The following is a 23,862-nucleotide window of genomic DNA, read 5'->3' as shown; positions in this document are numbered from 1 at the left end:
AATCCCACTACTGGTCGTATACCCAGAGAAAACCATAATTCAAAAAGACACATGCACCCCAATGTTCATTGCAGCACTATTTACAATAGCCAGGTCATGGAAGCAACCTAAGTGTCCATCAACAGACGAATGGATAAAGAAGATGTGGCACAGATATACAATGGAATATTACTCAGCCATAAAAAGGAATGAAATTGGGTCATTTGTAGAGACATGGACAGACCTAGAGACTGTCATACAGAGTGAAGTAAGTCAGAAAGAGAAAATCAAATATCGTATATTAACACATATATGTGGAATCTAGAAAAATGGTACAGATGAACCGGTTTGCAAGGCAGAAATAGAGACACACATGTAGAGAACAAACGTATGGACACCAAGGGGGAAAAGCGGGGGTGGGGGTGGGGGTTGTGGGATGAATTGGGGGATTGGGATTGACATATATACACTAATATGTATAAAATAGATAACTAATAAGAACCTGCTGTATAAAAATAAATAAATTAAATTAAATTAAAAAAAAAAAAGAAACAAACTGGAGAGACATTACAGGACATGTGACAAGCTGAGGGCTGTGTCTGCACTATAAGAAACCCCCAGATTCATAAGAAGGAAAGTGACTGCAAGGAAGTGGGCAAAGAGCCTCAGCAGACAGAAAGTCAAGTGAGTATAAACGGCCAACAGGCACGTGCTTGTATAAGACAAATCACTAATAATCAGTTAGACCCGAGAGTGCTGGGGCATCTTTCCAGCAGCATCTGGAAGCACAAGCATTTGTCCCAAAGCCTGTGAAACACCTGAGACCTGGGAATGGCCTCCTGTGGGGGGTCAGCTTAGGGACACCCCTGGATTTGCCTGGCAGAGCCTCTCCCAACTCAGGTGGGGGTCCCTTGAAGACAGGGTGTCCCCAGGCCGGAGTCCCCAAAGACAGGATCTCCCCAGAGATCAGAGTCTCCCTGGGTTCAGTGTTGCCAGGGGAGGGTCCCTCCCATCTGCCCACAGGGCACCCCCTGGTCTGTCATAAGAAACGGGCCACATGGTCGCTGCTGAGGATGAAAGGTGTCTGGAGGCAGAAGCCGGGCCCCCTTGGTCTTGCAGAAGGTCGTCCCACCATGGGGGAGGGGGCAGTACCTGGGGGGGAAGGGCACGGAGCAGCGCTAGGGGGCCCTCGGGGAAGGCGGGAGGCGAGGCGCGCGGGCTGCAGGGCCTCCCGTGAGCGCCCCGGAGCCGGACGAGCCCCCCCAATCCCCGCACCCGGTCCTGCGGGAGAGGGTGGGCGCGGCGGGTCTCCCCTCGCTCAGGGATCGGTGCCCCGCGTCCCGCTGTGCGGTGGGCGCCAAGCAGGGTCCTGGGTGCCGCCCTGAGATGTCCGGGCGCCGTGGGGAAGGAGAGCGGAGACCACGTGTTTTCAAGCCACACACACACACACACACACGCACACGCACACACACACACACACACACACACACACACACACACGGCGAGACCCCAGGCGCCTCGCCTTCCAACCCCTCCAGAGGAGGGACCTGGAGGAGGCGCGGAGCGTCCGGATCAGTGGGCTGGGGTGGAGTAGGGCCCGTGCAGCAGACGAGCTCCCAGATCACGAGGAGGGCCTCCTGGTCAGGGACGCTGTGATTTCCAATAAAAATAACGACCATGAGCAACTACAACTGCCTCACATGCAAGCAAGTAAGAGCGGATGAAGGGAGTCGTGAAGGAGCCGCGGCGCCGCCTGGGCAGCCCGGACCCTCGATGCGCCGTCTGGGGGGTGGATTCTAAACCCACCTGCAGTTCTTCCCCTAAGCCTCTTGGAAGGAACTCCATCCCTCCCCATACGGGCCTGCAGGTCCCCTCCCCAGGACAGCCCCCCACACCACCCCCGCCCCCACTGCTTCACGTGTAGGCGGGGCCCCTACGAGAGCCTCTGGCCTACACGGTTGCAGGCCCCTCGCCTGTGCCACACTCCACTGGGAGAATACGGTAGAGGTAACGGAGACCCTGCACCCCAAGCTCACGCCCTTTCCAGAGTTTACCCCTTGAGGACGTTCCTGGAGCTGTCCTTGCATTTGCACATATACACCCACACCGGCTTGCACACGCAGACAAGCACACCCACCACACAACTGCTCAGACACTGTCCTTGTCAGTTTAATTTGTAGGAGCTCTTCTATTGGTCATAGTAACTCTACCTGTTATCTATGTTGGGTTTTATCCTTCCAATAGGTTCTTGACATTTACTTTGGGATATGATGTCTTTTACCAAAACAAGTTGTTTTGGGGGGGTTGGGTTTTTTTTAATAAATTTATTTTATTTATTTATTTTTGGCTGTGTTGGGTCTCATTGCTGCGCGCCGACTTTCTCTAGTTGAGGCGAGCGGGGACTACTCTTCGTTGCACTGCACGGGCTTCTCATTGCAGTGGCTTCTCTTGTTGTGGAGCACGGGCTGTAGGCACGCAGGCTTCAGTAGTTGTGGCTCTCAGGCTCTAGAGCGCAGGCTCAGTAGTTTTGGCGCACGGGCCCAGCCACTCCGCGGCATGTGGGATCTTCCCGGACCAGGGCTCAAACCCATGTCCCCTGCATTGGCAGGCGGATTCTTAACTACTGAGCCACTAGGGAAGCCCACAAAGCAAGTTTTTAAGTTTTTAGATAGTAAGACTTCCCTGTAGAACATTTGGGTTCTCTGGCTTGCTCAAGGAGGATATACTCCCCAAATCATTTTCTTTTAATATCTTGTATGGTTACCTAGCAAGTACATTCATACTTTTTGTTTCTCCATGTGCACAGCCTGTCTGGAAGGAATTTCAGTGTGTGATGATTTTTTCAAATTATTTTTAACAGGAACTTCCTGGAGGCAGGAGGCTACAAACACAAACACGTGAATATATATTCTTCATTCTTCCTTCACTACGTAAAGAGAGCAGATCAAATGCAGCCAAGGACGCCCCCTGGGAAGGAGCTGGAGGCTGGCGGATATTTAGGGCCCGTCTAGTGCCCAATAGAAAAACAGGCTACGCACATGAACAGACTGCAGAAAGGGAAATCCATCGTTAATGATATGAAAAGACAGTCAACCTCAGATATAACAAAAGATAACTAAACCATACTGACACCCATCTTCCACCTCTCAAGGCAAAACCCCCAAAGTTGGACAATACACTCAGTTAGGAAGTGTATCTGTCAGCTGCTGCTACATAACAACCAGCCATGACGTCTCATGGATGGGACAGTTGAAATTTATTTCATTCCTGAATAAGCCAGGGCAGCTCTGCTAAGACTCCTGGGGCTGCCTCAGGTCCGACTCTCACCGAGGGGCTGTGGGTCAGTGGGGAGGCTCAGGTCAACGGCAGTGGCCAACTGGGGAAAGCTGTCCTTGGGTAGAGGTCAGGGGTTCCCAGGCAGGCAACAGGTGAGAAACAGGTGAGTCTCTTCTGGCCCAGTGGGCACCGTGCTCACCCCCTCAGCCCCCATCCCAGCATCTGAGAGCTAGGGACACACTCCACCGTCAGTGGTGAGAACTCCTCCGAGCTCTGCCACGGGAACAAGGGGAGATTGAGTGCAGTGGTGCAGCTGCTCGGGAGGGTGACACCCCAGGACTCAGCGGTCCCCCCACCCTGTGAGCCTTGTGCAAGATGCACGCGAGGTGGAGAGACACAGCAGACGCCAAGGGCACACACGACCCCGTTCACCCAGATGTCAGCCCACGGGGAAAACTGAGCCTTTGCGTGGGGAGTGTGCCCTTGTGCCGGATGGCCTACGGGAAGCCAGAGCGCGGTCACCGTGGAGCAGGGCCGTTGGGGTCAGGGGTCAGGGTGAGAAGGGGTCTGTGACGGGAGAAGGCCGATCAGGACATGCACCTTCCTGAATGTATCTTCTATTTCACAATGAAATGGTGAAGGAAATACGGAGAAAGGACGAGTGAATAAAGTAAGTAGGAGTCTCTAAAATAAAAGCTGATGTGAAAGGGCTCCGGGCCATGGCCTCCAGGATAACGTGTTAACTAGGAACAAAAGTCAGCATTTGATCTGCTCTCTTAACGCAGTCATGGAAGAATGAAGAGTATATATTCACATGTGTTTGTGTTTGCATAAACACTGAATGGGCGCAAAGAGGGAATTCAGTGATTTCCTGAAGAGGTTACGCAAGGGCTGCTGGGGACCCGGTGGTGGGAACTCTCTGCACAGCCCTGGGTTTTGAACTACGTGATGCGCTGCCTATTTTAAAAGAACAGGTTGGGGCCCTCCTGCAGCTCCTGGTGTCTCCTGGCCCTCCTAAAGTAACGCCGACGCGCGCGCGCTTACAGCTCCAAGCCTCAAGGATGCTGCCCTACTGGGGCAACACGGCTGCCTGCCCAGGCCTCTCCCACGATCCCTGCAGGGCCCCACGCACACCTCTCGCCCCCCAGGATCCCTCGTCCCTCCCTCGGGCATCATTGGCTCTGCAGCACCTGGACCAGGTCGGTTGCCCCCAGCCCAGGGGGCTCTCCACCGCACCCCCACCTCCCTCACTGCCCAGGCCCTGCAGGGACCCTCCTGGGACCCCCACCACTGGGCCTCAGCCCCTGAGCTTCCACTGAGGGAAGTCGGTGCCCAGGTGCCCAGTGCCCAGGACCCCCCTCCCAGAGCCCAGGTCCAACGCTTTGAGCTCTCCCGCCAGGACGTGGGGCCCGGCCGCACGTCAGCAGCACCTCCCCAGGAACTCCCGGCCCTCTGCCTGTCCTCACCTTGGCAGGTCCCCGCCCATCAGGCAGCGCGGCCTTCACCCCTCCATGTGACGGGCTCTTTCCCCCAGGACTCCAGGTGCTCTGGGACCCTGTGTCACCTTGGGCTGCACCTCCATCTCCCCCCACCTGCCTCCCACACTGGCACCCCACGGGTCCCCGTCCCAGCCGCTCGGCTCAGCCCTCCCCCAGCCCACCCACGGATCCCCTGTATGCACCCCACAGGCACCAGTGTGTCCTCACTTTACTGGAGGCCCCAGGTGACAGAAGGTGACACCACGAACCCAGACACACCTGCCCCCACACCCTCCCCTCTCTGGGCCCCATGGGATGTGTCTGGAGGGGCCTCCGGGGGAAGCAGAGTCCAGTGAGGTCCCCCGCCCGGCCATCACTCCCGCCGGGCCTCCAGCTGGTCCAGCACCAGTGCCGCCTGGGTCTTGGCTTCCTGCAGGAGGCCGGAGATGCGCTGGCGGACCTGACAGACACAGGGGCCCCGTCACCACCCCAAGCCCGCCACCAACCCCGCTGGCCCCACCTCCCCGCCACCTCCCTGGGCTGTCCACTCTGGGTGACCCCAAGCCCCTGACCTAGGGGTCCCCAGCTCCTCATGGGTCTCTTGGTGGTGACGGGAGGGGCCCCTCTGTCTTTCCTGAGATTTGGGGCCAGCCAGCCCCCACCCTCCCGGTCTCCCCACTTTAGCCATGACTGCCAAGGGCAGGGCTGTGTCCTTGAGGACTTAAGGGCCAGAGCTCAAGCGGCCTGTCTATCATCTCAATGCTTCCCTGATGGCCAAGCCCAGCCCAGCTGGAGAGGCAGGTGGGGACAGGCTGACGCTCGAAAAGGCCGTGGCGCTCCCATTCCGAGCCGCGAAATCACTTTTTAAAGATTGTCACAAAATCACAGAGACACATGGGCAGTGGCCAGGGCTGGGAATGGGGGTGACTGTGGGGCATCCTTTGGAGTGATGAGAATGTTCCAGACCTTGATAGAGGTGGTGGTCTCGCAACCCCGTAAGTGTGCTTAACGCCACTGAATTGTATCATCTAACACAGTGAGCTGCACGTTTTGTGAATTTTCCTCCAATAAACAGTAACAATGACATGATCACAAATGCTGAAGTGGGATCACTGCTTAGGCTGGAGACTGTTCTTTGAGACCCTGTGCTGCCAGCGCTACAGCCCAACCCACCTGGGAGAGACCCCAGCCCTGGCCAGAGCCCCCTGGGAGGGAACTAGGGGGTGCCGGCAGGCCCCCAGGCCACCTGCCTCCACAGAGGCGCTGAAAGACGGCTCCAGCCGTCCCCGACGCCTGCGTTCTGCCGCCCAGGCCTCGTCCACCCTCAGGAGCTGGAGGAACTACTCATCTGATGGACACTTCCCTCCCTTGAGGACCTGCTGGCCAGGTGCCCTGGGCCCCAGGTCTGGGAGCCACGGCCCGAGGGCAGCCTCCAGTGCCCTCGGCGGGCCCGGCCCACATCCCTGCCCACCTGGTCCTTAAACGCGTCATCGGTGACATCCTTCAGGTTGATGAGCACATTGAAATACGCGCCAAACACACCCGTCTCCAGGGCCTTCACCGCCACCTACAACAGCCAAGGGGCAGGGCCCTCGTCGGTACCGGGGGCAGCAGGGCCTTGCCCTGCCCACTCCTCAGCCCAGGGACACGGCCTGGGGGCCTCACGCCTCATCCGTGAAGACGGCAAACTGACCAGCCCAAGGGTTCCCTCCAGGCGGCACGGCCGGCCCTCTCCCCACAGAGAGAAGCAGCTCGGCCTGGCCCCCTCCAGAGGCGGATATAACAACCAGCCCAAGGAAACGAGGCTCCTCCCCTCAGGATGGGCTGCGGACACGCAGAGCCGGCCCTGACGGTCCTGGTCCCCAGCCTCTGCGCACGGCGCGGGCTGCGGACAGGGGTGCCTGTGCACATCTGCAAGCCCCTGGGTTCTGGAAGAGGGGCGGTGGGAAGGAGGGAAGGGACGGGGTCTGCGGGATGGTTAGGGGTGGCCTCTGGAGACACACTCGAGTTTCTGCTTCTCTCTGCCACGCGACCTTGCACAAGACCTTAATGGGTGACGGAGCCGGCCCTGCGGGCTGAGACTGACCGAAACGCCCTGTGAGCGCTTGTGCCTGCCCGGCTTGGTGAAGAGCTGTGATGCCCAGTGCCCCTCCGCAGGTCGCCCCCGCAGCGGGGCTCCACAGCGTACCTGCAGGTCCGACCGGCAAGCCAGGTTCGCGCACAGGGCCAGCTCCTGCAGCGCCGGCCACAGCGAGGTCACCATCTCCGCCAGCGCCAGGGGCACGGCCACCGCCCGCCTCAGCCCCTCCTGCAGGGCAGCCGCGCGTCTGGAAGCAAGAGGGTCAGTGGCTAGAGCCCAGGGCGCCCGGACACTGCTGGACCCACCTGATGGCTCCGCTCTGAGCAGACGGAACCAGGGTGGGGACCACAGGGAAACTGTTCTTCAATCACCACACATCCCAGTGGGGGACTGACTGGCACCAGGGCCTCCTGAGGCGTCCGGATGTCCGCAGCCAGCACTGCGCTCACCTGTCCTTGTCCTCAGGTGTGTTCTCGGGCAGCTTCGTTGCTTTCTGCCGGAGCAAACACAGAAACGCGCGGGTGACTGACTGTGATGAGGGGATACAGGAGCCTGGGGCAGGGAGGGGCTTCACGCAGGGCCCACACCACCCCCGAGGTCGGTTCCGTGGATTAGAGCTCTGGGCTCCTGACAGAGGAGGGCAGGCAACCCGGCGCAAGGCCCCACGTGGTCAGCACTGGAGGCTGGAGAGGAGGGTGGAGGGGGGCGTGTTCTCCAGCCCCAGGCCTCCCAGCCTCCAGGCAAGGCAACCGCACAACCCCCGAAGTCCAGGTGTCATGGTTCAGGCCGTGTCCGCGCATCCCCGAGGGGCCACACAACCCAGGCCTCCTCTGAGGAGCCATCAGCCCATGTGTCGCTCGCCTCGCCGCTGCCGGGCAGGCCTCCCCCGTCCCGCACCCTGTGCTGTGAGCACCCGTCCAGCCCCGCTCGCTCACACCAGCGCCCGAGGCCTGCCCACGTGCCGGGTCCAAAGGCGTAGCTGGTGGGGAACATGCCCTGCTGGTTTTGTAGGTTTCACCAAATCTCCGCCCAAAACCGTTAACAGTCAGCTGGTCCATCAACCCTGCATGAGCATAAAGGATCCCTGGACCCGACCTGAACCAGATTCGATCAGCATCCTGACCCGACCAGAACCAGATTCTGTGACCATCCTGGACCCGACCTGAACCGGGTTCTGTCACCATCCTGACGTTCCCTAGTCTCCCCGGGCGCCCCTCCGGCCTCCTGTCTCCTGTGACACGTGTCTTTTCCGTGTGGACCCACAGCAGCTCTTCCCGGACACGGGGACCTGCCGACTCTGCTGCAGACCCAGGTCGGGGCGGGGGTGGGGGGGCAGGAGGGTCTGCACTGGGCAGAGCTTTGCTGATTTTCGTCAAGTCTGACTTTCACGTGGCCACGTCTGTGTCTGGCTGAGGGGGCCTGCCCGCCCTCAGGGCTGCAGTCTGAGTTATTTTCTGATTCACGGTGAGGTTTCTCTGGTGACTCCACCTGAGATCGCGCATGTATTCGGTGCAAGATAAGGACGTTTTCTTATTTTTGTTCAAAAGTCTGTCTTCCTGCTGCTCACTGGGGACCTAGACCAGTGCAGTGTCTATCATACTCACACGCGTGTGTGTGTGATTGCCGGTCAGGTGTGTCTTCAGTCTAACCATTCTATGTTAGGTTTTCTCTAAACCACACCTCTTTGCTGACTACTTTTCTTTTTCCTTCCTGCCTTTGGATTAGGTTTTCATTTTTCTACTGTCCCCTCCAGTTGTTTTATATTTGTCTTATTTCTAATCTCTAGCGGTCAGAATTTTTAATATTTGTTTTTAATTACGTGTTATTACTTATATGCACACTGATGCCTCTTCAGTATCTGAAGTGCCTCAGACCACAGACAGCTAGAGGTGCCCTGAGAGAAGTGCAATAATTCTGGCCTGGGGAGGCCGTTTAAACTACGACACAACACCAAGGAAAGAGCAAAAGAAAGACTGAATATTCGACGACATGAAAACACAAGGCTCTTATGGTCAGAAACCAGCACAAGCAAAGTTGAAAGTCAAACAAGCTGAGACTCCCTGGCTTATGAAAAGGCCTAGGCAGCACCACGCAGAACAGAGAAGAAAAGTACACCTCACTTTCCTGAGAAGGAAATAAAACCGCTGCAGAAAGTATGAAAACGCTCCTCCCCCTGCCCCGCCCACGTGAGACGCTCGCACCAGGGCAGCACCAAGAGACGCACGTGACCACCAGGTCCAGTGGCCGCGGCATCGGGGCAGACGGCGGGAGGGCCACTCCAGGGCTCGATCCACACAACCTCTGCAAGGGCCACTGGGCAGCACCCTCCACGTGGGAAACACACCCGCCCTGGGGGGGAAAGCCCGTCCCCGAGTCGCTCCTACAGCCCGTCCACCGAGTGCCCAGTGACGGAGGCCAGCTGTCCACACTGCCTGTCCCAGGTGCTGACTGGACCTGGCCAGAATCCCCAACAGGGCCGGTCCAAGGCCTCCACCCCAGGCGACCCCGGAACACCGGGCCACTGAGCCGGGGGTGTCCCTGCTCCAGGAGGACATGAGGTGAAAGATGCAACTGGACATCTGCCTGCCGCCATTTGCGTAAGAAAGGAGGAGAAAGGGAAGACCCAGTTCTGCCCAAATGCACACAAACATCTCAGGGAGACGTACGCACTGGGACTGTACCTGCTTGGGCACAGGGGCAACACACCAGCTGCCCTCTGCCCCTGTGAACTCTGAACCCCTGAAGCCTTCACCCATTTTAAAAAGCAAATAAATGAAATTAAAACGTAAAAGAGCATAGGGGAAAGGTGATCAGTCTCTGTACCCCGCCCCCGGGGACCCAGCTTCTGTCGCAGGGTCACCTCCTCCCGCAATGCGACATCCTAGACTGTCCCCGTGCGGATGTGGCACTCACGTCGGGGTGCCCAGCCCAGCAGCCCCCGAGGTCGCCTGGCCCAGGTCCTCCTGCCCCGTCCCCCACCCACCCCCGAGGCGGCTCTGGATGCCTGCTGTCTGTCGGGAGCTCATTCCTTCCCAGGCGTGTCTTCCTACCCCCGTGGGGTACGAGCGCCCTCATTCCCACCTCTCCCAGGTCCTCTCTGCTGTATCTGCCTTCAGACACGCCTGGGGCTTCTTGACCTTGAATTCGGACCTCGACCTTCCTGCAAGTTCCCCATCCCCCGCCCGGTCTGATGGACGTCCCACCTCCGCTGCCCCCTGAATGGGCACTGCCTGGATGCAGCCGCCCACGTCCTGTGCTTCTGAAAGTGCCCGGCTCCCCGGGGGCCCTTTGTGTCTCATGGCTGAACATCTTCTCTGATCTCTGAGACCATGACCCACAGCGTTTCTTCTGTGAAGGTTCCTGTTCCCGCCCTTCCCGGGATGGGAGCTCTTCCTTGGGGACCTTGTTTTCCTCCGGCATCTGCAGGTCGGGTGTTACCCATCAGCGGGACTCAGGGACGTGGGCAGGGGGACGCTGAGCCTGGCTGACCCTCAGGACAGGTGCCCTTCTTGCCCCTCCCCCAGCCTGCAGAGACCCCGACCTGGAGTCACGCCTGCACCACACCCGCCGAGCTTGACCCTGCACGAGCGGGGGGAGGGGGGTGCCCAAGAGGGGCTAGACCACTGTCTCCTCCCTCCAGCCCCCGGGGTCTACAGACAACTGTGCTCGTGGCAGCCCCTCCCCCTCCCCGTGACCCTGACCCACTTTTCTCTCGTCTGGACCCCGTACTGTCCACCGACCCCACTCTCCCTCGGGGCTGCCTCTGCGGGGCTGGTGACGGAGGCCCGTCTGCACGCTCACCAGGTAGGCCTCGAAGGCCCGGGCGTCGGCGTCCACCATCGCGGTCAGCTCAGTCAAGGCCGTGTGGAAGGGTGGGACCAGGCGCCGCACGGTCGCGTCCAGGTGTTCGAACTGGCGCCGCCCGTAGGTCATGAGGCCGGCCATGGAGGCCAGCGCGGCACCCTGGGGAGAGTGCCCTGTGCGTGGGACCAGCCCCAGGCTGGGTGACGCCCCCAACCCCGGCCGTCCACCCCGCATCCTCGCCCAGGCCCCACTCACCATGGCTGCGCTGGCTGCGGCCACGGAACCGCCCCCTGGGGCTGCCGAGCGGGCGCCCACCTCACGGACGAAGGTGCGCAGAGGCTGGTCAACCAGGCTCTGTTCTGGGCTGACCTCGGGGACCAGGTACCTGCAGGGGTGGGGCTGGGAGTGAGGGTCTGCATCGTGCAGGGGCGGGAACAGGGTCCTGGGTCGTTGCAGCCAGGCTGTAAGGGTGGGGTTGGCCAGGCTGGGGGCCCCTGATTCGCAGCAGTGTGTGGGGGGGCAAGGATGTGGGTCCAATATGCAGAGTGGCTGCCCCGGGGAGGGGCTGTGACCAGCCAGGAGCTGCGTGAGGACAGAGTGGGACCTTGTCGGGACCCCACTGGGCCCCCCAGCAAGCTCCCAGCCCCACGCCTGGCGACAGAGCAGAGCTCTGGAGGACTGAGGGGGTCTCCACGCAGGGGCGGGGCGTGGGGGCTGCTCACTCGATGATCCGCTCCTTGGGGTTGAAGGGGGACAGGGAGTCCAGGCCCAGCCGGTTCACCACCTGGAAGAGGGGCCAGTGAGTGGAGTCCCCTTGACCGGCACGTCCCACCCCTGCCGCCCGCGGGGCACCCTGCCCTGGTGGGGAGCCTGCAGGGGCGCAGCTGCCGCACCCCATGCCCACCAGCAGCCCTGTCGGCTGAAGGCCTCACCGAGAGCAGGCACCCTGCCTGGGCTCCGGACACACCACCCACCCACCGTGCTGCTCCAGGGAGACCAAGGCCCGTGGTGACCCATCCTGCCCCCACAAGAGCCTGTGCCGGAAAGGGACCAAGAAAACTGCCTCTTTGGACAGGATTCCAGCTCCTCGGGTGTCAGGGTCTCTCTGGTTCTTAAAGGCCGGGAGCTGCCTGATCTGCCCAAATGTGAGACTTGATATGTGAGGAAAAGTGAATTTTACCCAAATTCGAAATTAAGTTGGAAATATCCCCATTTTGGAGTAGAATTCTTTCCACCAAAAACCACTCAGGACACTTTATAATGCTCAATGCCGTCACACTGTTCCAACCCCTCTGAGCCACACAGGTGACATGTTCCACACAAAACAGAAAATGACAAGTGCAGCTTGAGGGAAACGAAGCAGCAGGCCCCGGGGGACGGTCATGAGGTCTCCCTGAGGATGTGGAAATGGGGCAGAGAGTGCCCAAGGGCTGGCGGTAGAGCCGGCAAGCAGCCCGCCTGCCGCAGAAAACCTCAAAGTGAGGAACAGAACTGTCAGAATGGAATTCAGCACCCGGCAAATCTGGCAGAAAGTAAAGGAAACCATTCACAGCCAGAAGTGACCAGAGATGCCCAGAAAGACCTCCTCTCCCAGAAGCTGGGTCCACCCTGGAGACATCTGTGACCTCTCACGAGTAGGGTGGTCTCGAGCCCACAAGAGCTGTGTCAGACGGGAGACCCTTGAAAGAGGACATCTCCAAGGATGAATCTTGGAAAAACCGCCCATCACAGGAAATATTGGGATACTTCCCAGTCTCGGGCTTCCGTTTGGTGAAGCACGAAAAAAATCTTTCCTGGGAATTCTAACCTGACGGGGAGGTGGGCCACCGTTCACACAGAATTCTCTTCCTGTGTGGCACCAAAGCGCCAAGCAAAAGGCTCATCTAAAGTGGCCCAAACATCTAACAGAGGCAAACACGAACTAAACCAGGTGACCAAGAATTACCACAGACGAAACTCTAAAGAACAGGCCCTCACGATCCAAACTCACAAAGCGCGTGAAGAAGCACCACCATGAGAATCAGCAGACACAACAGTCTGCAAAATCAGACCTTCAAGGACTGCAGACCTCAGAACTTTCAGACAAAAAATATAAAATAATATGTTTTAAAAGACAGTAGAGGGCTTCCCTGGTGGCGCAGTGGTTGAGAGTCCGCCTGCCGATGCAGGGGACACGGGTTCGTGCCCCGGTCCGGGAAGATCCCACATGCCGCGGAGCGGCTGGGCCCGTGAGCCATGGCCGCTGAGCCTGCGCATCCGGAGCCTGTGCTTCACAATGGGAGGGGCACAACAGTGAGAGGCCCGTGTACCGACAAAAAAAACAAAAAAGAAGACAGTAGAGAGCGTCAAACACATTAATAAAGAATAAATAAATGTGGGAGAGGTGAAAGCTGCTTAGAGAAAAAGGATGAAGTTAGAAAATTCTCGATGCTCCTAATACTTGCGGCTGGAATTTTAAGAGGAACAGGTCACTTACACATTCTTAAACTACCTCCCCAGGGAGTTCTTATTAACAACAAAAGGAAAACAGAAACACTGCAGTGATAACCCTGGGTCAGGGATACCAGCTTGACCAGAGGACCCAGGTAACGCCCTGAGGGGGACACTCCATCACTTCTGTGCTACTCCTGCCGGAAATGCACAAGCACACACAGCCCTGAGACAGGTCAGACCGGCACCCAGCGAGCGGCGCTTCACAAAGCCACCAGCCGGTGCTCCACAGTCCGTCACGGTCAAGGAAAGACGGGGAGAACTGGGGACCTGATCCAGATTAAAGGCCATAAAAGACACGCCAGCTGAAACCACTGCTGCTCTGGGGCAGACCATGGACAGGGGGGCACGGATGCGATTTGATTCCGGTCTGCAGATTAGACGCCAGGCTGTACCGTGCTGGATTTCCCGGTTTTGATCATTGCACTGTGATTGTGTAAGAGAACGTCCTTGATCTTAAGAATTACACCCTGAATAAACAAGGGGTAAAGGGCACAGTGTCTTCAATCTACTTTAAAATGTTCCAGAAAAAAATATGATTATGCGTGGAATACAGAAATAGAGTGATACAGCAGATGGGCAAAATGCACCAACAGGTGAACCTGGAGAGCATAAAAGAGCTCCTGGCACTGTGCTCGCACCTCTTCTGTGAGTAGGAAATTACATCAAGATAAAAAGTTACACAAAACTTTGTAACTGCTAGAAAGAGAATAGACCCAGCCATAAACTGCATCAGTGATTGCAAAATGAAGCCTGAGAAAACCACAGTGAATACGGGGGAAAGAAAGCACAAAAAAGGCAGAATATTGGAAGAAAATGCTACCGCAGTGTAACGGGTGTCGGTAAAGTGAAAGGACCAAAAACTGGATCAAAAATACAATGGAAGAAAATATTCCTGAAGCTAAACAAGAATGAACCTGTGAATCACAAGAAACCCTGTTCCAGAGAAAAAACTGATGCGGAACAATCCACAGCAAGACTCCTGTGGCAGCGTCGTTGACCCTCAAGGATAAGGATGGAATTCTTCAAGCATCCAGGAGAAAGAACCGGCCACCAGGTCAGGGTTAGCCTTAGACCTCCGCACAGGGACATTCATTCCAAAGGTGGTAATGACGTGTCTGCAACGTTCTCAGGAAAAGACTGGTGACTTGAGGTTTTGGTTGTCCTACGGTCTTGCAAGCATAACGTCACAGAAAGACATTCCCAAACCTGCCAGAACCCACAGAATAAAGCCCCTGTGAGCCTTTCTTTAAAAATCTGCTTGTCTGTGAAATCCAGCCAGACAGATGGGAAAGGACAGAGATGCATAGTGACCTCACTTGTGTATAGAACCAAGATTAAACATCTGTGGGTATTTAGTATGTGTGGATATGGTTACAGAAGGTCAATGTTATACACTGACAATGTAAAAATAACAGCAAAGCAGTTTAAATCTGGAACAGAGATGACCACTCACACAAGCGCATTAATTTTTTTGTCTCTCTTCACCAAGAGTCAACAGACATTGTCTAATATTGATAAACAGCTAAAGGATTAAATACATTATTTAAACTTAAAAAGTTAAGCACCTAGAACTAATAAATGAATTCAGCAAGGTAGCAGGATACAAAGTCAACACACAAAGGTCAGTGCATTTCTAAACACTAACAGTGAACAACCCGAAAAAGAAATTACAAAGACAATTCCGTTTTCAATAGCATAAAATACTTAGGAATTAATTAACTTAACCAAGGAGGTGAAAGACTACAACGGAAACTACAAAACATGATGAAAGAAGGCAAAGACAAATGAAGGGGAACACGGCCCACGTCCAGGGCTGGAAAGACGGTGCTGTAAGACAGCACCACCACCCAAAGTGGCCTGCGGAGTCAGCGCGAGCCCCGTCACAGTCCTGACAACGTCTTTTGCAGAAATAGGAAACCCCATCCTGGACACTGGTGACAGCTGCACAACTTTATACACATACACCAGTGGCCAGTGCACTTAAAAATGGTTAAAAGACGACACATTTTATGTCATGTCTATTTTACCATAATTTAAACAACTGAAAAAATATTTAAGCACCAAAATAACCAGCTCCCTAAAAAATAGCACGAGTCTAAAAAATCAGGAAATAGAGAAGCAAGAAAGACAGCAGTAAACGCTGTGTAGTTACTTTCTCATTCATCTCCTGTGTCTCATGTTATGGGAATGTAGATTCTTTTCTTAAAGTGTATATTATGCTTTCAGATGATTATTTCTTCAAAGCTACATCACTGAGTATAAGCTCTGTTGGCTTCCGCCAGACAGCAAAAGGCAGACCTCCCTCTACCGCACTTCACAGATAGTACGTTTCTGACAAATTGAAGGTTTGTGGCAACCCTGCTTCAAGCAAGTCTATTGGCACCATTTTTCCAACAGCATTTGCTCACTTTGTGTCTCTGTGTCACATTTTGGTAATTCTTGCAGTATTTCAAATCCTCCTCCGGCACAAAGATCACGACTCTCTGTAAGCTCAGATGATGGTTAGCATTTTTTAGCAATAAAGTACTTTTAAAGTAAGTATGTACACAGCTTTTTTAGACATAATAGTATTGCAAACTTAATAGACTACAGTCTAGTGTAAACATAACTTTTATACACACTAGGAAACCAAAAAAATCGTGTGAGTTGCTTTATTGCGATATTCGCTTTCTTGCAGTGGCCTAGAACCAAAGCTATGCTATCTCCAAGGTGCCTGTGCTGATAAAAATTAAGTCAAACTGATACATTTGGATAAAGTTTTTAAATTAATAAATCAAAAAATAGAGATAAATATATTGTTATAAGGTAATTACCAGAATTCCTAAAAATAGACTAACTCCTCCATACAGCCCAAAGGAAACCACATACTCTCATGCCTAAAACTAGGACAACAGTAAGTCCAGACATACCTGCTAAATTAGTAGATACAAAAGGATAAACTCAACTACCAAAAGCTTTCAGAGAGGGCTTCCCTGGTGGCACAGTGGTTAAGAATCCACCTGCCGATGCAGGGGACACGGGTTCGAGCCCTGGTCCGGAAGGATCCCACATGCCACGGAGCAACTAAGCCCATGCACCACAACTACTGAAGCCCGCGCGCATAGAGCCCGTGCTCCGCAACAAGAGAAGCCACCGCAATGAGAAGCCCGTGCACCGCAACGAAGAACAGCTCCCGCTCGCCGCAACTAGAGAAAGCTGGCGCCCAGCAACGAAGACCCAACGCAGCCAAAAATAAATAAATAAATAAATAAAACTTTCAGAGAAATCCAATCACGCGTTCATTATAAGAAACGCCCTCAAGACAAAATGACTCCGAGGCCAGAGCAACAGGACTGAGAAGGACGGCCACACCCAGAGCAGGCGGTAGGACCTGGGACCAAAGGAACAACTTTGTGAATAACCCATGGACACTAGATTCACGCACCCAAATCCCAACAGGCAGGGAGCGGACAAGGGGCAGGTCCTTCCATCCGCGGGACGCGGCTCCAGGACAGGCACCGGGCCCCGTCCTCTCTGCTGAAGTTTCACAAGACTGAACACATTTTAGGTCACACAGAAAACCTCAACAGTGTCCCCCAGGTGAAAACAGTGTGATCTCAACTTCCAGGCACAGACAAGAAAACAAAGAAGGAGGAGGCCTGGCCCCGCAGACAGGGCCCCAGGCCCGGGTGCAGGCGTCCGGAGCCCCCGACCTGCTCCCTGACTCACCCCCAGCCCCACCCACCAGCCGGAGCCGCTGCCCCTCCTCCAGGACGAAGAGGTTCTCCTTCTCGCAGTAGAAGGCGGCCACGTCCAGCAGGGCCTTCAGAGGCACCAGGCCCACCAGCTGCGAGCCCACCACCGGGAGACTCAGCTCCTGCAGAGGTCAGAGGTCGGAGGTTGGAGAGTCAGCGCCCAGGGGGCTGGGCTTGAGAGACAGGGGAGAGGACCCACCCTGCTCACCTGGGCTTCTCTGCAGGTCTCCTCGTAGACCGTGTGCAGCCCTGTGACCTCAAAGTCCAGGAGGTTCATAGACACCTGGGCCAGGTTCTTCTCATCCAGGTACCAGCCGATGCCCTGCACCTTTCTCAGGCGTCCTGGCTGCCAAGGAGAAGGCTTGCCCAGCCCGGCCTGCCCAGCCTCTCCTGCACCCCGCACTGAGAGCCCCTTGCCCCTGCATCCCCCAGCCAGCCCAAGGGCTCCCTTCCACCCCAGACACCCGGACGAGGGGGGCCATGGCCTGAAGACTGTGCGGTGCAGCCGGGCAGCCGGCTTCAGGCAGGTCTGTTCCTCACTCGCCCATTCTCATCTGAGCCGGGAAAGGGCCTGCCCACCACGGGAAACCAAGGCCCCGAAGGGTCAGTGCCGCGGGACCCGCCCTGCACAAGCCACAGGCTCAGACCAGGTCGGGCGGCCCGGGCATCCCGCCCACATCCCTGTCCTGGGGCGGGTCTCTGCCTCCCACCCCTTGCCCCAGAGGCCAGCTCCTGGCCCTCACTGCCTGGGGTGACTCAGTCTACCGTTCGGGCTTAGGCAGACTCTTGACGTCAGCAGAGCACAGAGAAGCATTCGGGAGTTGCCGTGTTTTTGTACTGTGTTTGCAGACAACTGAGTGTTCAGCACGGAAGCTGGGCTCCCAGGGCCTCAGCTGCCTGGAAGGCCCAGGGCTCTGGGAGTGGGGCCTGACAGGTGGGCAGGGCCTCCTTCACCGGGTGTCTCTGTGTCTGTGTCCAGCTCGAACTTTCTGCAGGAGCCATACTCACACTAGGTGACAGCTATGATGGCAGACTTGGTGGATCGGGGCACCTGGGGGTACCTGGAAGTACCTGAGGCATCTGGAGGTACATGGGGGCACCTAGGGGTACCTGGGGTGCAGAAGCGGCTGTTTTCCTATCAGTGTGGAAATGATGCAGTATTTTAGCCACAGCTGCAGCCCTGCAACTTCCATGGAAAATGTCCTTAAAGACCTGCTCCCCAGCTTCAAAGCCTGGAACCCCGACCCTGCCGGTCCCCCGTGGCGTGGACCCCGAGGCAGGCTGGTCAGCAGCCCCACGCACGGGGCAGGGCCTGGCCCCTCCGGCGGCGGCACGGGTGCCCTCGCGGCGACCCCGCGCCCGCCCGCACCTGGCCCGCCCCGCGGCCCTGCTCCCGGAGGCCGAGGGCGATGCGGCGCGCTTGCTCCCTGGTGCCGAGCAGGTTGACGTTGAACGCGAGGAGGAACTTCCGCGCCCCCGTGACAGTGGCCCCCCAGCTGGGGACGAAGGAGCTGGGGCCGAAGTCGGGCGCCCACTCAGCCTGCTTGAGCTGGGGGAGACCAGTGGGTGAGGGAAGGGGGAGGAGGGCCCGCCCTGCGGGGTCCGCCCCCAGACCGCCCACTGGGAGGGGACACCGCACCTTCTCAGGCAGGGCCTCGTACTCGCCGGCCCGGATGGCCGGCAGAGACCGGCGGCTGGCCGTCCGTGCTGCCTCGCCGTAGAGGTACACTGCAAGGGGCCTGGCCGGTCAGGCCCTCGGCCGGCGGGCGCTGCAGGACCCCCATTCCCGCAGCTCCGTCTTGCTGGCAGCGCCCCCATCTCTGAGCCGCGTCAGATGGGTGTGGGTGGTCGCTGATGGGCACTCTGCATGGGCCAGGACCCGTCCTCTGCCCACCCCTGCTGCCCCTGCACAGATGCCCCAGAAAAAGCCATTGCCCGCCCACAACAGGGGCTGGAAGGATATTCGTGTTTCTCTCCAAAGTGCATTTTCATTGAACGAGCACCACGCCCGCAAATTAAGGAACGAGGAGGAGAGAAAACAAAACTCACCACCAGCTCTGACACCGGCACAGGGCAGGTGGCACCCCACCAGCTCTGACACCGGCACGGGGCAGGTGGCACCCCACCAGCTCTGACACCGGCACGGGGCAGGTGGCACCCCACCAGCTCTGACACCGGCACGGGGCAGGTGGCACCCCACCAGCTCTGACACCGGCACGGGGCAGGTGGCACCCCACCAGCTCTGACACCGGCACAGGGCAGGTGGCACCCGTCCGTCAGCCACATTGCCGGGGCTGGACCTGTGCCCGGCCCACAGGTCCGCCTGCTGCCCTGTGCTGGGCTTTTCCTTGACTCGGTTAATTCCCCGAAGAGACCGTTTAGGGGTCCCCGTCCGTCCTGCTCAAGTCCTTTACAGAGCGGCTCCTCGGTCCCTGCCTCCCTGACGGCCGGGACCCTGTCCCTGTGGTTTGTCCCATTGCAGGAGAAGCGGGACATATTCCTACCTGTCAAAAACCTGCATGGTAGGGTTTTTGGGTTTTTTTCTTAAAATGCAATTTTAAGGATGCAAGAGCAGAGAGCCTCAACGGATGGTTGAGGCTGCTGGGAGGTGAAGTGAAGTGAGGAGGGGCCTGCTGGGGGAGCCCCTGGGGTAGGCCGCCCTTCCCCAGGCACGCACCTGGCACACCCAGCTCCTCTGCCAGCCGCTGGCCAAAGGCCTGAGCACAGAGCACGCATTCGTCCATGGTGACGCCCCTCACTGGGATGAAGGGGCACACGTCCAGGGCGCCCATCCGAGGGTGCTCCCCTGCACAGAGATGGGGGCTGAGGAAGCTGGGGCCCGGGTGTGGAGCTCGGGGCAGACCCTGCACTCCAGCCCCCTGCACACGCACACCCGCACTGACCACAGGGCCCCGGGAGAAGCAGCCGCCGATTTCTGCGGCATCTCAGGGGTAAACCCCTCCCTCTCCTAAGAGCCGAGAGGATAAGTCCGAGCCCTCAGGGAGGGGCGCCGTCACCCGGCTGCCCTACAGAGGGTCCTTCTCAGAGCCCGAGTCCCACTGTGGGTCAGATGGCAGCTCCCGCGGGCCCCTCCCCCCAGGCAGTTCCTCTGAGATAAGCCTCCATCTCTCTTCACCAGTTGGGATCTCTTGTGAATTTCCTCCCCCTCTGTGGGCGTCCAGAGACCCTGCCCTTTTGACCAGCTCCCTGTGTGTCCACCGACCTTTGACCCTGCCGCCCAAAGAATGTGTTTGGTTTGTGGGCTGTTGACAGATCGGGCTGTGTCCCCCACCCCCGCCCAGGGCCTGCACAGAGTGCGATCACCTCTCTGCCAGCCACTCCAGGGCCCCCTGAAACGTGGACGGGGTCCAAGGAGCATCCAGCCAGCGCGATGGCCCCATGCCCCTGGGGAGCCCTGCGGGCGAGGCCGGTCGTGCGCACTCGGGCCCTCACCTCTGTGCCTGCCCATGTCGATGAGCCGGTGGGCGACCCGGGCGGCGTTGAGGGCCCCCTCCACCACGTCCTCGGGGCGCCCCACGAAGGTGTAGACGGTGCGGTTGGTGGAGGGGCCAGCGTCCACGTCCAGCAGCACGCAGCCCGGGGTCTGCACCACCGCTCGGGAGATGGCGTCGATCACCTGGGGACAAAGCCAGGCCTGCACCTCGGTCTCCCCACGTGGAAGAGGGGGCGGGAGCTGCAGGGGCCATGCCCGCCCTGCCCCCATTCAGACACGACGCGGGGCGAGGACCTGGACATATGGGGGCCGGCGCCCGGGCAGCACCCTCCGGGAGAAACTGAGGCAGGAAGCAGAACCCGGGCGCAGGGGCTCTCAGGGCCCCGAGAAGGTGACCCACAGGCCAAGGTCACGGAGGGGCAGCGCCCCAGCCCACAGGCCACCTGTGTCTGGGGGGCGGAGCGTGAAGGGCCCGGAACCTTCTGAGGCAGCAGGAAGGCCTGCCCAGCTCTCTGTGCCTCAGTTTCCTGCAGGTCACGTGGGGATGAGAGCGGCGCCCACCTCAGAAGGTGGGGAAGGGAGACGGGGTACCCCCCGGGGACCCTGAAATGGCCCTGGGGGTCGGGCTTCAGGGGCCCTGTTTCCACACAAGAGGCCAAGTGACCCCCCCGGACCCCAGGCCCAGACCTGGGCCAGGACCTGGCTGCCTGCCTGCTGCCACCTTCCTCACCCTTTCCAGAGAAGACAATCCCCAAACCGCACACTGAGCCGCATCCTCCTTGCCCTGAGCCCCTACACCGCCCCCCGCCGCCCCCGGTGCCTCACCTCCTGGCTCTTCCCCTCCGAGAAGTTGGGGACACATTCTACCAGCTGGGACATGGTCCAGGCCCTGCTGTAGACGCTCCTCTCGCCAGCAGAGGTGGGAAGGAGGCCAGCAGGGCCTTTATGCCCTCGGGCTGCGCCCCACCCCAGGGCCAGGCTTCTTATTAACCGAGTAGATGGGGGAGGGGCAGAGCCAGGACCCGAGAGGCTGCCAGTGGAGGGCGAGGACTGAGGCCTCCACCCACGTGGGCGTGGGCTCCGCGGAGGGAAGTGCCTGTGACCTGGACCCTCGGGGGAGGGTCCTTGGCAGGCGGCGGCTCAGGTCAGCCCAGGCTTGAGGCCCAGCTGGGTCCAGGGCCCCCTGGTAACCCTCTGGGTGACCGTCCGGTGACCCTCCAGGCCTTTCGTTCTTTGGCAGAACAGCCAAGCCTCAGGGCTTCAGGGGGGTGAGAGGGACCATGTGTGAGGCCCCGGCACCAGCCCTGGCTCTCAGCAGAGGCAGCGCGCCTGGTCGGGCAGGAGAAGGGGCAGGGGGTGAGTGTGTGCGGGGACGTGTCTGCCGGCGGGGCGGGCAGGTGAGGCCCAGCTCTCCCGGCTGCTGGCTGTGCTCCCCGAGGCCAGAGGGTCCCCACAAGGGCGACGCACCCCAGGTCAGCAGCACAGGGTCCTGAGCCCAGAGAGCCAGCTCGAGTCAACACCGTCTTGAAGTCCTTCGTGATTTTTGAACAGGGGATTGTTTCCATTCTGCAAAGGCCCACCGATCACATGGTCATCCTGGCAGCACATGGACCCCCACAGACCCCTCCCTCCCAAGAGCAGACTGCAGCCATCCATGCTCCTCCCGGAAGCAGGCCCCCACGCGGCCTTTGTGGGGTCAGCGTCTGGGCCAGTCACCACAGGGCCAGGAGAGGGGATGCCCAGATCTCTCGGGTCAGCAGCTCTCTGGTCCTTGGGAAGCCCACCCCTCCAGCAGCTGCTCACGGGGACTGGAAGAGGGAGAAGGGCTGGGCGAGCCCAGAGACCCTGGAGGCTAGGGGCAGGCCCGTCCTGTCCAGCTGTGGCTCCTTGGGCTGACTGTGGGAGAACGTGGGTGATGGCCGTCCTGCCCCCCGGGTCCCAGGAGGGGACGTGGGCACCCCGGCAGCACCTGGTCCTTTGCAGGGGCTTAACCAGGGCAGCTCTCCAAACTCAGGCCCCGACGCCAGGTCCCACCCGAAAGAGCCCGCAGGCCCAGGGGTGGGGGCCCAAAGTGCCCACCAGACGGCCCTGCGTCCTGCAGAGGGCCCCCAGGTGGTGGGGAGTCTCAGCAAGGGTAGTGTCTGGCAGCTGGGAGGGATGAGTTCTGTTAAGGGCTGAATTGTGACCCCTGCCCCCAAATTTATATGTCGAAGGCCTAATCCCAGCATGACTGTGCCTGGAGACAGGGTCTTTGCAGAGATAATGAGGTTAAAATGAGGTCACTAGAGTGGGCCTGATCCCATAGGAGTGGCATCCTTATGAGATTAGGACACAGACACCCACAGAGAGTGATGACCATGTGAGGACACAGGGAGGAGACGGCTGTCCACGTGCCCAGGGGAGAGGCCCCAGGAGGAACCAGCCCTGTTGCACCTGGATTGCAGATTTCAGCCTCCAGAACTGTGAGATGATAAAGTTCTATTGTTTAAGCCACCTCGTCGGTGGTATTTGTTACAGCACCTGAGCTGACTGAGACAGGGGCCAGTGCATCTGGGACACAAAAGGCTGTGACAACCAAGGGACAGGGTGCCCTAGCACCTTCATCCTCATACCTACAGCAGAGAAGGAACCAGGAAGGTGTCCTGACTGCACAGCCTCAGGGGGCCACCTGCCCTCTCCAGGCTTCAGGAGAGTTGGGGGCCAGAGGGCTCTGGCAGGAGTGGGGCTGTGTGTCCTACAGAGACGGTTCTGGGCCAGGGCTTGGCTACGGCTGGGAACGCAAGATGCAGGGACAGGACCCAGTGTGATGTTGGGACCAGTTTTTTTCTTTTCTTTTCTTTTCTATTTTTTTTCTATCTCAGGGGAGTGGGACCAGTTCTTGGGGGCACTTTTGAGACATTAAAATTTTTGGCAGGTGCTAAAAATAGCTCCTGAATAGGGGACCCTAGAAAGCTCCACCACTTACAGGAAAAAGCCATCTTACCAGCACCCGGTTGCTGGTTTCTACTACCACCTTCCAACCAAAGGGACCAGGGCTCTCGATCCCAGAACCAGGCAGAAAATCGACGCCCTTTGCACACTGGCTCCCCTTCCCCTGGGGGCTCCTGCTTCCTTGAATCATCTCCCAAGTAAACTGCCCGTCCTGCACCAGCCTCACCGGCAGGGCGCACCCACACAGCTGCACGCAGGCACGTGGTTTAAAGCGCTGCAGTCGCTGTCTTGCAATTCCTGACTTTTGAAAAAGGGGCCTGTGTTTTCACTCCACCCTGCAGATTCTGCAGCTGCCCTGCCTGCTGCGGAATCCTTGCCCCAGGCTCCGCCTTCGGGGAAACCCGCAGGGGGACGGACTGCTGCCCTTCCAAGAGGAGGCACTGCGACCCCAGGGGAGGGGACCAGGCGCCGTGTGTGCTGGCGGGTCCTCAGGGTTGGTGGCCTCGTTCCAAACACAGCAGGGCCTCTGCCCTCAAAGAGCAGCGGTAAAGAAGGAACAGCAAACAGACGACTTTTAATAGAGTGCGACCCGCTGTGCAGGTGTGGGCGGTGGGGCGGGCGGCCGGGCGCCGG

The 23,862-nt window shown here is 58.4% G+C and overlaps 1 protein-coding gene across 5 annotated transcripts; it reads right to left on the bottom strand.

Annotated features, from left to right (window-relative positions):
• Positions 1 to 4,931: 4,931 nt before the first annotated feature.
• FTCD (formimidoyltransferase cyclodeaminase) lies at positions 4,932 to 21,237 on the bottom strand. Of its 5 annotated transcripts, none has more exons than XM_082840310.1 (14): positions 21,124 to 21,237; positions 20,298 to 20,481; positions 19,522 to 19,650; positions 18,484 to 18,572; positions 18,214 to 18,393; positions 17,053 to 17,190; positions 16,835 to 16,966; positions 11,340 to 11,401; positions 10,873 to 11,002; positions 10,615 to 10,776; positions 7,263 to 7,306; positions 6,922 to 7,060; positions 6,205 to 6,300; positions 4,932 to 5,173 (listed from the first exon to the last, which is right to left on the bottom strand). In XM_082840310.1, the coding sequence occupies exons 1-14, from the start codon at positions 21,175 to 21,177 to the stop codon at positions 4,958 to 4,960; spliced, it is 1,755 nt and encodes a 584-aa protein (XP_082696436.1). In that variant the 5' UTR covers positions 21,178 to 21,237; the 3' UTR covers positions 4,932 to 4,957. The 5 variants fall into 5 exon arrangements, with proteins under 5 accessions (XP_082696436.1, XP_082696433.1, XP_082696432.1 ...); XM_082840307.1 differs by having other exon boundaries at positions 4,994 to 5,193; XM_082840306.1 differs by having other exon boundaries at positions 4,994 to 5,193; positions 20,298 to 20,499; positions 21,124 to 21,229.
• Between the last annotated feature and the right edge of the window lie 2,625 nt (positions 21,238 to 23,862).

This window comes from Leucopleurus acutus, assembly GCF_964270905.1.
Source record: "Leucopleurus acutus genome assembly, chromosome: 5".
Taxonomy (NCBI): domain Eukaryota; kingdom Metazoa; phylum Chordata; class Mammalia; order Artiodactyla; family Delphinidae; genus Leucopleurus; species Leucopleurus acutus.
The sequence above is the reverse complement of the archived record's forward strand: the minus strand, read 5'-3'. Positions and strand labels throughout refer to the sequence as shown.